This window comes from Lampetra planeri, chromosome 3, assembly GCF_965212315.1.
Source record: "Lampetra planeri chromosome 3, kcLamPlan1.2.h2, whole genome shotgun sequence".
Taxonomy (NCBI): Eukaryota; Metazoa; Chordata; class Hyperoartia; order Petromyzontiformes; family Petromyzontidae; genus Lampetra; species Lampetra planeri.
This window is the reverse complement of record NC_136109.1, coordinates 2,079,506-2,091,872: the sequence shown is the minus strand read 5'-3', so window position 1 is coordinate 2,091,872 and position 12,367 is coordinate 2,079,506. Positions and strand designations below refer to the sequence as shown.

Below are 12,367 nucleotides of genomic sequence, written 5' to 3'. Positions count from 1 at the left end.
GATCAAACTAACGACCTATATACCACTCAAGGTAGTTAACATCTCGCCACTGTGGTAACAATGGCTGAGCGATGATGATGATGATATGTGTTGCCGCGCGCCGGGGTAGATCTACGACGCGCGGCGCTTCACGGACGTGGGGCTGGTGCACCACGACCTGTTCTTCCCGGACGGCAGCTCCCCGAGTCCCGATATCGTGCGCAAGTTCTGTGAAATCTGCGAGGGCACGAGGGGCGCCGTCGCCGTGCACTGCAAGGGTGCGTCGCGAGTGGTGGTGGTGTGAGTGGTGGTTATAGTGGTGATGGTAGTAGTAATGTGAGTGTTGGTCATTGTGGTGGCGCTTGGTGTAGTTATGACAGTCGTGGTGGAGGGCGATGCTGCTGGTAATGGGGAGATAGCGGATGCGTCAATAGTGACAAACGTTGTCGTGTGGTGATGGTGACACTGTGTGCGTGCAGCGGGGCTGGGCCGCACAGGCACGCTCATCGCATGCTACCTCATGAAGCACCACTGCCTCACGGCTGCCGAGGCCGTCGCTTGGATCCGCATATGTCGGCCGGGCTCCATCATCGGGCCCCAGCAGCACTTTCTGCTCGAGTGAGACCCACACCGATACAACAACAGCTGCCATTCGCCACTAAGTGGCGGTGACGTCACTACGGCATTTGTGCCAGGCCAGGTGCACTTCGAGGCCACGTGAAGTGGTGAAGGCTTGCTGGCAGGCGGTGACGGGACAGACTCATGTGCCATGACAACACCTTCACCCAATCTGCTCCACTGCCTGCTCCCCGTTTGCCCCCCTCGGCAGGAGGCAATCCGGCCTGTGGGCTCAGGGGGAGGCGTTCCGTGCCAAGCAGCAGCGTGTGGGCTCGGGCCCCACGGGGCGCGAGGGCACGGCGCTGGGCGTGTCGCGGATCTTGGCGCGTGTCGATGACATCAGTCTACGCGACCCGCTCGGCCCCATCTCCCCCTCATCATCGCCATCACTGCACGCCACGCAGATCGAAGACGTGAGTATCACAAACGTTGGGGTCGGGGGTCACGGGGAACTAATGAGATGTGTGCGTGTGCTTGTGTGTGTCTCCGTTTGTGTGTCTGTAGATGGGTATATGTGTTTACATCTGGTCCATGGGAAGTGGTGGCGCAGTTGTTAGCACAATACGCTAAGAACCCCCATGCCCGGAGTTAGATTACTGCTCATGGTCAACATCCGTGACGAATATCTGAACCGGTCCTGGGCCTCCCCGAGGTCCGCTCTTTGACAAATTAGATTATCCTGGTCTCTTGAGTGCTTGCCTAGTTCAACAAATAATCCTGACTCAGCTTTAAATGAGTATCGAGCATGGTGAGACAATAGTGTTAGCTACAAAACCCTTGTGTGCCTTTTTGGTCATAATAGGTGTTTACCTTAATCGATTCTCTTTAACAGAACTTGCCCCAACAGTCTCTATAAGGCTACACAGGGGATCTTTGGTTTTGTGTGCACATGTGTGCACATGTGTGTGCATGTGTGTACCTGTGCAGTATGAGGTGCAGGTGGAGGGCATGGGCCGTGGTGGCCCCACACAGGGAGACAAACTCCGCGCTCTTAAAAACCGGCGACACACTCGGCATGCTGCCACCACTGGCCCCACCGCCACCAGCAGCAGCAGCAGCAGCAGCGCTGGCAGTGGCAGCAGCAGCAGCGGCGTCACCACACGGCACTCGGCAGCCTTGCTCACCAGTGGAAACTTGAGGTGGGAGGAGGCCATTTGTCGGGTGGTTGAGTTGCATATTAACCATTGGCAGTGATGCACAAATAAGACCTATCGCTCGGTAACATTACCACATGTGCATACATGCATGCAACAACAACATCCGGCATTCACCACGAAGTGGTGGTGATGTCACCACAGCGCTTGTGCCAGGCGAGGTGCACTGAGGCCACGTGAAATGCAGAAGGCTTGCTGGCAGGAAGTCACGATAGAGACGCAGGTGTTATGGGTAAACTGACTGAGGTGACTGGCAAATGTACCACCTGTGCTCCCTTCTGTGCCAACGACACGCATGCATTCACTCACGCATACACTTGGGCACGGTCAGGCTCACACACCCACGCATGTGTGCGTGATGGGGTGTGTGTGTCGTTGCGCTCCAGGCGGGGAGAGACACGCATGAACACGCGCTCCTCTTCCCAACAGCTGAGGTCCGTTCTACATTGACACAACCATCTCTGTCTGTCAATTTGTGTGTGTTTTTCTATTAATCTGTAAGTCTGTATATCTGTCCATCAATGTATGTCGGTGTGATGCATTAAACAAATCGAGTAACTTTGTGAATATTACTTTAATAATGCTCTTTTTCGCTGGCCGTTTGTCGATTTGGGCCTTTGGGCATGTGCTCGGCAACTGTGTTTCAAAGAAAATGCCCTTATGATGTATTTGCAGGCAAATAATGACAACGATTCCCCATATAGCCTTAACAGACTGTAAAAGCAAGTGCTGTTAGCGAGTAGCACTTATGAAGGCCGGTAAGGGGGTGGGTGGCCAGCATCATGCCCGGCCGCCTCCATCTCCCCAGTCTTGTTGTTCACACACCGCACCAGGTACTCGCTTGAGGCTGAGTCGACTTAGGGGAGGTCCAGGACCGATTCAGATAATTGTCACCGGTGTTGGCCATGAGCTGTTATAGAACTCGAGTCGCTGGGTTTGTAGCGCAGCAGGTTAACCGCTACACTACCGGTCCCCAATAACAACAACTACCATTCACCACTAAGTGGTGGTGACATCACCACAGCGCCTGAAGCAGGCGATGTACAACATGAAGTGTCGAAGGCTCGCTGGCAGGTCACGGGACAGACCCAGGTGCCATGGGTTGACTGATGGAGATGACTGTCACATGCACCATTAATCCTCAGACACATACATGCATTCACTCAATCTGATTAATTATTAAAATAATATTTCACTTGCTTACCATGGAAAGCCTAAATGAGTCTCAAGATGATTTTTCAGCTGACTCTTACTAAATTTTCACTGTCGAAATGACAATTGCTGCTTCATAGCTTTATCCAATTAAGTGTGTGGTGGTTATGTGTGGGAGTGGACGCGCTTGCGGGTGGATACGTGTACAACCGCTCAACACATGCGCCGCGCCTGCATCCCCCGCAGGACGGCGACGGTGCAGGGCGCTGCCGCCGCTTCCACGTCATCATCGTCACTGTCGCCGTCGTCTCCGGTGAAATCGGCAAAGTCTCCAGCATCGTTGGGCGTCCAGAACAGTGCCCGTGTCACCCGGCACTCCACCGGGGGAGGGGGCCACTCCGCCCTCAAGAGGTAGCGCTTGCATGATGGTGCCTGATGATTGCCTGATGATTGTATTCATTGGTAGTGTATTCGTGTGTGCGCCGGTGTGAGTCAGTGTGTGTATTTAGTGATGTTAGTGTGTGTGTGAGCTGTTGGGTTAGGGCAATGGTTACAGAAGATGATGTATGCAGTTTTTGTGTTGAAGGCATATTAATTAATGTAGAGGTGCCGGTGTGTCTGTTGTGTGTGTGCGGTCTTGTGTTAGTGGGTGATGATGTGAGTGCATGTTGGTGAGATATACGTGATGGCAGTATTTATGCGTGATGAGACATGATGGTGTGTGTTATTGTATGTTGGTGCATTTGTTAATGCATGCCTGTGTTTAATTGTTTTTGTGCATGTGTTTGTCTATACGTCTGTGCATGTTTTATGAATGTGGATATGCGCGTGTATGTGTGCCATGGTTTAGTGGTGGGTGTACACCCAAGACCCCATTCCAACCTATGGTGGCCTGGTCTCAGCTGATGAAAGTTGCTAGCGAGAATTTCATCATCGCTTGCGACTGGGGTTGGCATCGTCCCCCACTCCTCCTGATGTCGAGGGTAAATGGGCGAGGTTTAGGACTGTGACTCATGCAGCTGCAATGGCTGCTTTGGGTACGCGGTCCAGACCTCCCCAGGGACCCTGGTTGACAGAGGAGGTGTTCAGGATGGTTGAGAAAAAGCGACAAGCCCACTCTAACTGTCTACAGCATCCCACGTCAGAGAAAGAGGCTTAACGCAGCCTTATCGCAGCCTTCGCTCGGAGGTTCGGAGAGCCGTGAGGCGCTGCAAGAGATGGAGTCTGCCTCAGAGGCCCACGATCACAAATCCCTAGTTAACTCCATCAAAAAAGTAACCTGCAGCGCCACACCTATTACCAACATTAGGTGAAAAAACGGCGATCCAATCTCCGACCCCCAGGAACAGGTTTGCAGATTTGCTGAGCATTTTTGTGAGGTCCTGGGGGAGGGGAAATCTCTCAGCCAGGAAACCATCGTGGCACAAAGCGGGGATGACCCTGCTGAGGCTGCGGTGCTTCAAATATTGGAAGATGAAGTCTCACCCCCTGTGAGTGGCTGGCTGAGGTGCCATCTGTTTATGAAGTACTGAAGGCGATCCAGAGTCTGAGACTAGGAAAGGCACCGGGCAGAGATGATCTCCCAAGAGAAATGCTGAGGGAGGGTAGCGTTTGTGCACAGACTGCCCTACATGACATCATAACAACAGTCTGGACCACTGGACGGGTTCCGCAGGATTGGAAGGATGCCCTGGTGGTCCCCCTCTTTAAGAAGGGGGACCACACAGACTATAACAACTACAGGGGCATCTCACTCCTCAGTGTGCCGGGAAAGGTCCTGGCAAGGATTATTCAACATCGTCTTGCTCGGCACGCTGAGGAGAGGCTTGCGGAGCCCCAATGCGGTTTCAGGAAAGGGTGGTCTTGCACAGATGCCGTATTTTCTGTCCGTCTGCTACAGCAGAGGTGTAGGGAATTCCAACAAGACCTACATCTCTGCTTTATTGACCTGGTCAAGGCCTATGATACCATCAGTAGGCCTGGGCTCTGGGTTGTTCTTCGTGCTTTTGGAGTCCCTGACTCTCTGCTCACGATCATTAAGGACCTTCATGATGGTGAGCGGGCCTGGGTAAAACTACGTGGCCGGGAGTCAGAGCCATTCCCTGTACACCTTGGGGTGCGACAGGGATATCCTCTAGCTCCCACATTATTTAACATCTATTTTAACCATGTAGATCGTGAAGCCTTCAATAGCTGTACCGGAGAAATTCCATTTGGTACAGATATAATGGGAGGCTGATCGATGCCCGGGTGCGGTCAAGGGATGGCTCCCTATTGTCAACCATGTTATGTATGCCGATGATTTGGTAATTGCTGCTCATTCAGAGGAGGAGTTAGAGATTCTTCTGCTGAAACTGGAGTGTGCCACTAAGAGGTGGGGCCTTACCATCAGCCCCACCAAAACTAAGCACCTGCCTGGGTATTTTGTACCATCAGACACTCCACCCCCACAACTCCCAATCGGTGATGGGGCAGTTATGGAGAGAGTGGAGAGTTTCCCATACCTGGGCAGTATGCTCATGTCCGGCTCCGGTTTGCAGCGAAGGCCTCACTCTGAATCAGTCGAGCGGCAATATCTTTTCATCGGTTGCGTAACGCTGTGTGGAAGCTGCCTGGTCTGTCGTTCCGCACGAAGCGTCAGGTCTTGATAATTGGTTTTTTACCCTTCTATCTGGCAACAAAACTGACACCTTTTTTTACAAGGAGTCATGTTTGCATAGACCACAATACCTGCGGCCATAATGCAAACAAAAAACATAACTCTCATAATATATGCACTGTCCTTGAAGTTGATTGGTCCACACCCGAGACAGCTTTCCTTAGAGCCTAGTCTCACATGGGTTGGACCAGATGACGCCAAAAGGCGCACAACTCAAAGACAATGCACCATCAGAGTATGAGAGCTCGGGGTAAGCATTTACACCATTGGAACCTCATTTGCCAGTAAAAAATATGATAATTGGTTTTTTACCCTTCTAACTAGCAACAAAACTGCCACATTTTTTACAAGGAGTCATGTTTGCATAGACCACAATACCTGCAGCCATAATGCAAACAAAATCAGAGTTATGTTTTTTGTCAATCAGAGTTATGTTTTTTTTTGCATTATGGCTGCAGGTATTGTGGTCTATGCAAACATGACTCCTTGTAAAAAAAGGTGTCAGTTTTGTTGCCAGATAGAAGGGTAAAAACACAATTATCATATTTTTTACTGGCAAATGAGGTTCCAATGGTGTGAATGCTTACCCCGAGCTCTCATACTCTGATGGTGCATTGTCTTTGAGCTGTGCGCCTTTTGGCGTCATCTGGTCCAACCCATGTGAGACTAGGCTCTAAGGAAAGCTGTCTCGGGTGTGGACCAATCAACTTCAAAGACAGTGCATCTATTATCAGAGTTATGTTTTTTGTTTGCATTATGGCTGCAGGTATTGTGGTCTATGCAAACATGACTCCTTGTAAAAAAAAGGTGCCAATTTTGTTGCCAGATAGAAGGGTAAAAAAACAATTATATTGTTTACTGGCAAATGAGGTTCCAATGGTGTAAATGCTTACCCCGAGCTCTCATACTCTGATGGTGCATTGTCTTTGAGTTGTGCGCCTTTTGCGTCATCTGGTCCAACCCATGTGAGACTAGGCTCTAAGGAAAGCTGTCTCGAGTGTGGACCAATCAACTTCAAGGACAGTGCATATATTATCAGAGTTATGTTTTTGTTTGCATTATGGCTGCAGGTATTGTGGTCTATGCAAACATGACTCCTTGTAAAAAAGGTGTCAGTTTTGTTGCCAGATAGAAGGGTAAAAAAACAATTATCATATTTTTTACTGGCAAATGAGGTTCCAATGGTGCTTCAGGTCTTCTCGGCCACAGTCATTCCCTCCCTTCTCTATGCTTGCGAAACGTGGACTCCCCTAATGGAGCATCTTCGCCGGTTAGAAACATTTAGGCTGGCCTGCCTATGATCCATCCTGGGTTTAACCAGGCTGGATTGTGTGAGGCGCTCACAAATCCTTGAAAGATCTGGGCAAAGTCCCATCGGTGAACTCCTCCGGCAGGCAAGGCTGCATTGGCTGAGTCATGTAGCCCGCATGCCCAGCCACCGCATGCCTAAACAGCTTTTGTTCGGCCGGATCGAGGGGGCTAAACGGGCGCAGCACGGGCTAGAGAAGAGATGGAGTGATGTGGTCCAGGAGGACATGGAGCTGAGTGGACTTACCGATGACTGGTACCAACGGTGTCAAGATCGGCCTCAGTGGAGGAGGCTCGTGAAGGACGCTACTGGGCAGTTAGAGGCAGCTGCCCTCCAACAACAACGGAGGGCGGAGGAGCGACGCTCACAACAACGAGCGGAGCGCCGGGTGGCTAAAACACAGCAAGTTGGCACAGTAGGGGGCACAAGTGGTACATCAGCCAGTCATCTCGGTCAGTCGACCCGTGGCACCTGGGTCTGCCCCGTGACCTGCCAGCGGGCGTTCGACACTTCACGTGGCCTCAGGGTGCATATGGCCATGGCACAAGCGTAGTGGTGACGTCACCACCACTTAGTGGTGAATGGCGGTTGTTGTGTTGTTGTTGTATGTGTGCCTTTATGTACGTGTAGAAAACTACATACGCTTCATTTCATTCCCGCTTGATTCTCTTTTTAACCCAATGACTGTTTCCATCATTATGGGAACCTCATTTGCCAGTAAAAATATGATAATTGGTTCTTTACCCTTCTATCTGGCAACAAAACTGACACCTTTTTACAAGGAGTCATGTTTGCATAGACTGCAATACCTGCAGTCATAATACAAACAAAAGAACATAACTCTGATAATGTGCACTGTCCTTAAAGTTGATTGATCCACACCCGAGACAGCTTTCCTTAGAGCCTAGTCTCATATGGGTTGGACCAGATGACGCCAAAAGGCGCACAACTCAAAGACAATGCACCATCAGAGTATGAGAGCTCGGGGCAAGCATCTACACTATGGGAACCTTTTTGCCAGTAAAAATATGATAATTGGTTCTTTACCCTTCTATCTGGCAACAAAACTGACACCTTTTTACAAGGAGTCATGTTTGCATAGACCGCAATACCTGCAGTCATAATACAAACAAAAGAACATAACTCTGATAATGTGCACTGTCCTTAACGTTGATTGATCCACACCCGAGACAGCTTTCCTTAGAGCCTAGTCTCATTTGGGTTGGACCAGATGACGCCAAAAGGCGCACAACTCAAAGACAATGCACCATCAGAGTATGAGAGTATGAGAGCTCGGGGCAAGCATCTACACTATGGGAACCTCATTTGCCAGTAAAAATATGATTACTGGCAAATGAGGTTCCCATAGTGTAGTAAAAATATGATTACTGGCAAATGAGGTTCCCATAGTGTAGATGCTTGCCCCGAGCTCTCATACTCTGATGGTGCATTGTCTTTGAGTTGTGCGCCTTTTGGCGTCATCTGGTCCAACCCATATGAGACTAGGCTCTAAGGAAAGCTGTCTCGGGTGTGGATCATTCAACTTTAAGGACAGTGCACATTATCAGAGTTATGTTCTTTTGTTTGTATTATGACTGCAGGTATTGCGGTCTATGCAAACATGACTCCTTGTAAAAAGGTGTCAGTTTTGTTGCCAGATAGAAGGGTAAAGAACCAATTATCATATTTTTACTGGCAAATGAGGTTCCCATAGTGTAGATGCTTGCCCCGAGCTCTCATACTCTGATGGTGCATTGTCTTTGAGTTGTGCGCCTTTTGGCGTCATCTGGTCCAACCCATATGAGACTAGGCTCTAAGGAAAGCTGTCTCGGGTGTGGATCAATCAACTTTAAGGACAGTGCACATTATCAGAGTTATGTTCTTTTGTTTGTATTATGACTGCAGGTATTGCGGTCTATGCAAACATGACTCCTTGTAAAAAGGTGTCAGTTTTGTTGCCAGATAGAAGGGTAAAGAACCAATTATCATGTTTCCATCATCATCATCATCAGCAGCTGCATTTATTTTATAACATCTGCATGAACAAACACGCGGTCATTTACTTTGTAAAATAATTTCACTGCATGAACATTCATTCATTGTGTCTCCCCTCTCATCCCTCCCTCCCCCCACCTTCCTCTCAACCTCCTGGCTCCCGCCAAGTTTTGTACTCAACCCGCGACTGAGCGGTTCCCTTGGGAACCTGTCCAACGATCGCGATGTCACCATCACGGTTTCCAATTCGTCAAGAGCCTCGGCCAATCACGTGTCGACGCTGCGCCGCTCGGCCAATAAGTTTAGCTCCACGGATCGTGATGACTGGGGAATGGGCGGCGTTGGTGGATTTGGTGGCGGCTGCGTCATCTTCTCGCGCGACACCCGTGGGAGAATCTCGGGTGCTGCTGACACCACCCATAATGCACCGGGGGCTGTGGCACTTGCCCCTCGACAGCTCGGCCGCTACTCTTCAGTAAGTCGGCGGAGAGAGTTTGGCCGGCCTGCTCGTTGGTTCATTAGCATTCCAGCCTGTTAACCCACCAGACGTTTAGCCCGCTGGTCAGACCGGTGGGAAAACCCCATCCCAAAACTGGCCATAGCACTGAGTCTCCTAGAAGGTGAGGTCAATTGGTCAGTTGGTCAGTGAAGGTGGGGAGCGAGCATAGACGTGGGAGCGTAAAAGTACAGTACAATAATAGCTATGGCATCATTGTACTCTGCTGTCCACAATGTCGCCCATCAGAATTTGGAATCAATCAAGGTGGACCCTTGGTAGTGAGTGCTTTGGTGACCAACGACCATCTGTAGTAACAGGTAGTATAGGCTATAAGGCTGGATGCTTGTACTTCCATCATTTGTTATTTTCACAAAAACCTGGTGAAACCTCTCAACCCCCATTCTCTCCCAATCCCATAACCACAGTACCTACACAGGTTCTAGTGTGTGTGCGGTCGATTGTATTTGTGTATAAATGTGCCTGCAGGTGTATGTTTTATGAACCTCTGTGCAGTGATGTATGTGTGCAAAGCTTTGTGCACCATGGTGTTTGCATGTGTGCAGTGAGTGATAAAGGCATGCATATGTGTGTAACTCTGTTGTCTTTTGTATGTATGTGTCGACTTAGCCTTAAATGAGTACCTGGTGCAGTGTGTAAACATCAGTACTTGTGAGACAAAGGTGGCCAGGTATGGTGCTGGCCACCCACTCCTTTATGCTGTGCCGCCCTTAAAAGGTTTTTGCTAACAGCACTGTTCCAAAGGTCTGTTAAAGGTTATATAGGAGATCTTTGTATAGATATGTGTGTGTTTTAGTATGTGTGTGCAGTTGTACGCGTGTATCAAGCTGTATATGTGGTGTGTGCATATAGTGTTGTGCATATGCACCCAGTTACAGTGCCAATACTAATCCCGCAACTTTGCAAGGGCTCATGCTACTCGACGGCCTCTCTCCCGTTACCTCCTTCACGCTTTTCTCTTGACTCTGCCGCCATGCCGTCTCTTCTCTTCTGCTCCCCCACTCCCTTAACTGCACCCCATGCCGTCCTCCACTACAATTCTCCCCCCACCACCTGACCCCCGACCCACCTGGCGTGTCGGCTGACGCAGCAGAGGCCGGCAACGGAGGAGGGAGCGGTGTGGGAGGCAGCTGCCCCCGGTCAGCCATGCGCCGGTATCCATCCTCTTCTTGGTTCTCTCTCCCTTCTCTCTCTTCTATTTGCTCTATGACACACTATTGCTGCATTCCCATACCCTACTCACACCCTCCCCTTTATTTCTCCAGGATAAATAAAGATTCTGATTCTGTGTGACCAAATCACCCGGAATGGTGCCCGGTCTCGCTGGATCTGGAAAGCTAAGCTCTGTTGGACCTTGTTAGTACTTGGATGAGTAAGCCACCAGTACTGGCCAGATATTGTAGCTGTGTGGCCAGGAGGTAGCAGTGCTGAGTATCACACTCGTAGTGTAATGCTGGCTTTTCTCCGGTTTCTCCAGTTTCCTCTCACATGAAGCCAAACTCTCATCACTAATGGAATTGACCAAACATCCTATTGTAGCAGGACCCTCCTGAGAAAGAGTTCTGAGACTCGGTGAGGCTTTCCTGGCATATTTGGTATCAATTCGAATAGTCAAAAAGATTTCCTAAAATTAACGTTGAGGCGATGCTCTTCTGTTTACAGCTCTGAGCCAGCGGTGGCAATTCCACATTACTATGACTTTGGCAAGTCCCTCCATAGGACAACTGCTGTCAACTTATCCACGCCATGCAACGCATTCTTTGGTTCTTTTGGTTAAGTCACGTCTAAAGATAAAATAATAAATTAAATAATACCATATTACGACGTTTCGATTGCAACACAAGCAATCATCATCAGGCATAAAAGAAATAGCAACAGAAATCTAACTAGAAAACTATAGACAGACATACAAGCAGACAGACATCACAAGGACACACAGAGAGAGAACACATCGGCGCAAAGAGAGAGGTCGTTTCTGTGACGGTGCCTTAAATATAGAGAGGGGGGCGGGGGCGGAGAGAGGGAGGGGGCAGAGAAAAAATTAGCATATCAATGAGTGGACGGCAACGTGATGCTGCAAGTTAGACGACGACGCGGCATGGCAACGCAAGCTTGAAAATCAGGAGAAAGACACACTAAAATTAAATAACCTAGTAAAATATCGAAATATAATGTAATGCAACACAGAGAGTCGGTCAACACACAATTAACGCATAGCCCGGTTGATTACGTATTTCAAAGATTGCTAAGTTAGAATTTAAGTGTGAAAATTCCAAAGAGAGGACACAGACAGAGAGAACAAATAGCCAGAGAGAGAGAAAAAAGATGAGCTTAAAACTTCCCCGTAGAAGTGGTTCAATCTTAATTTTGGAGCTTTCGTGACTGCAGGAATTATTCCTGCTTTCGTGACTGCAGGAATTATTCCTGCAGTCACGAAAGCTCCAAAATTAAGATTGAACCACTTCTACGGGGAAGTTTTAAGCTCATCTTTTTTCTCTCTCTCTGGCTATTTGTTCTCTCTGTCTGTGTCCTCTCTTTGGAATTTTCACACTTAAATTCTAACTTAGCAATCTTTGAAATACGTAATCAACCGGGCTATGCGTTAATTGTGTGTTGACCGACTCTCTGTGTTGCATTACATTATATTTCGATATTTTACTAGGTTATTTAATTTTCGTGTGTCTTTCTCCTGATTTTCAAGCTTACGTTGCCATGCTGCGTCGTCTTACTTGCAGCATCACGTTGCCGTCCACTCATTGATATGCTCATTTTTTTCTCTGCCCCCTCCCTATCTCCGCCCCCGTCCCCTCTCTATATTTAAGGCACGGTCACAGAAACGACCTCTCTCTTTGTGCCGATATGTGTTCTCTCTGTGTGTCCTTGTGATGTCTGTCTGCTTGTATGTCTGTCTATAGTTTTCTAGTTAGATTTTTATTGCTATTTCTTTTATGCCTGATGATGATTGCTTGTGTTGCAATCGAAAC

The 12,367-nt window shown here is 48.9% G+C and overlaps 1 protein-coding gene across 9 annotated transcripts in view; it reads left to right on the top strand.

Moving 5' to 3' along the window:
* The window catches only part of LOC144736204 (dual specificity protein phosphatase CDC14C-like), a 28,597-nt gene that overhangs the window by 12,284 nt on the left and 3,946 nt on the right, over window positions 1-12,367 (top strand). The window contains exons 10-17 of one of the 9 annotated variants that reach the window (XM_078618819.1): window positions 110-257; window positions 459-597; window positions 809-1,010; window positions 1,525-1,736; window positions 2,138-2,185; window positions 3,150-3,314; window positions 9,035-9,341; window positions 10,477-10,537. In XM_078618819.1, coding sequence (XP_078474945.1) covers window positions 110-257; window positions 459-597; window positions 809-1,010; window positions 1,525-1,736; window positions 2,138-2,185; window positions 3,150-3,314; window positions 9,035-9,341; window positions 10,477-10,537 — 1,282 coding nt within the window. Of the gene's footprint in view, window positions 1-109; window positions 258-458; window positions 598-808; window positions 1,011-1,524; window positions 1,737-2,137; window positions 2,186-3,149; window positions 3,315-9,034; window positions 9,342-10,473; window positions 11,351-12,367 lie in introns of those variants that run through there. The other 8 variants (XM_078618810.1, XM_078618833.1, XM_078618824.1 and 5 more) reach the window with 8 other exon arrangements.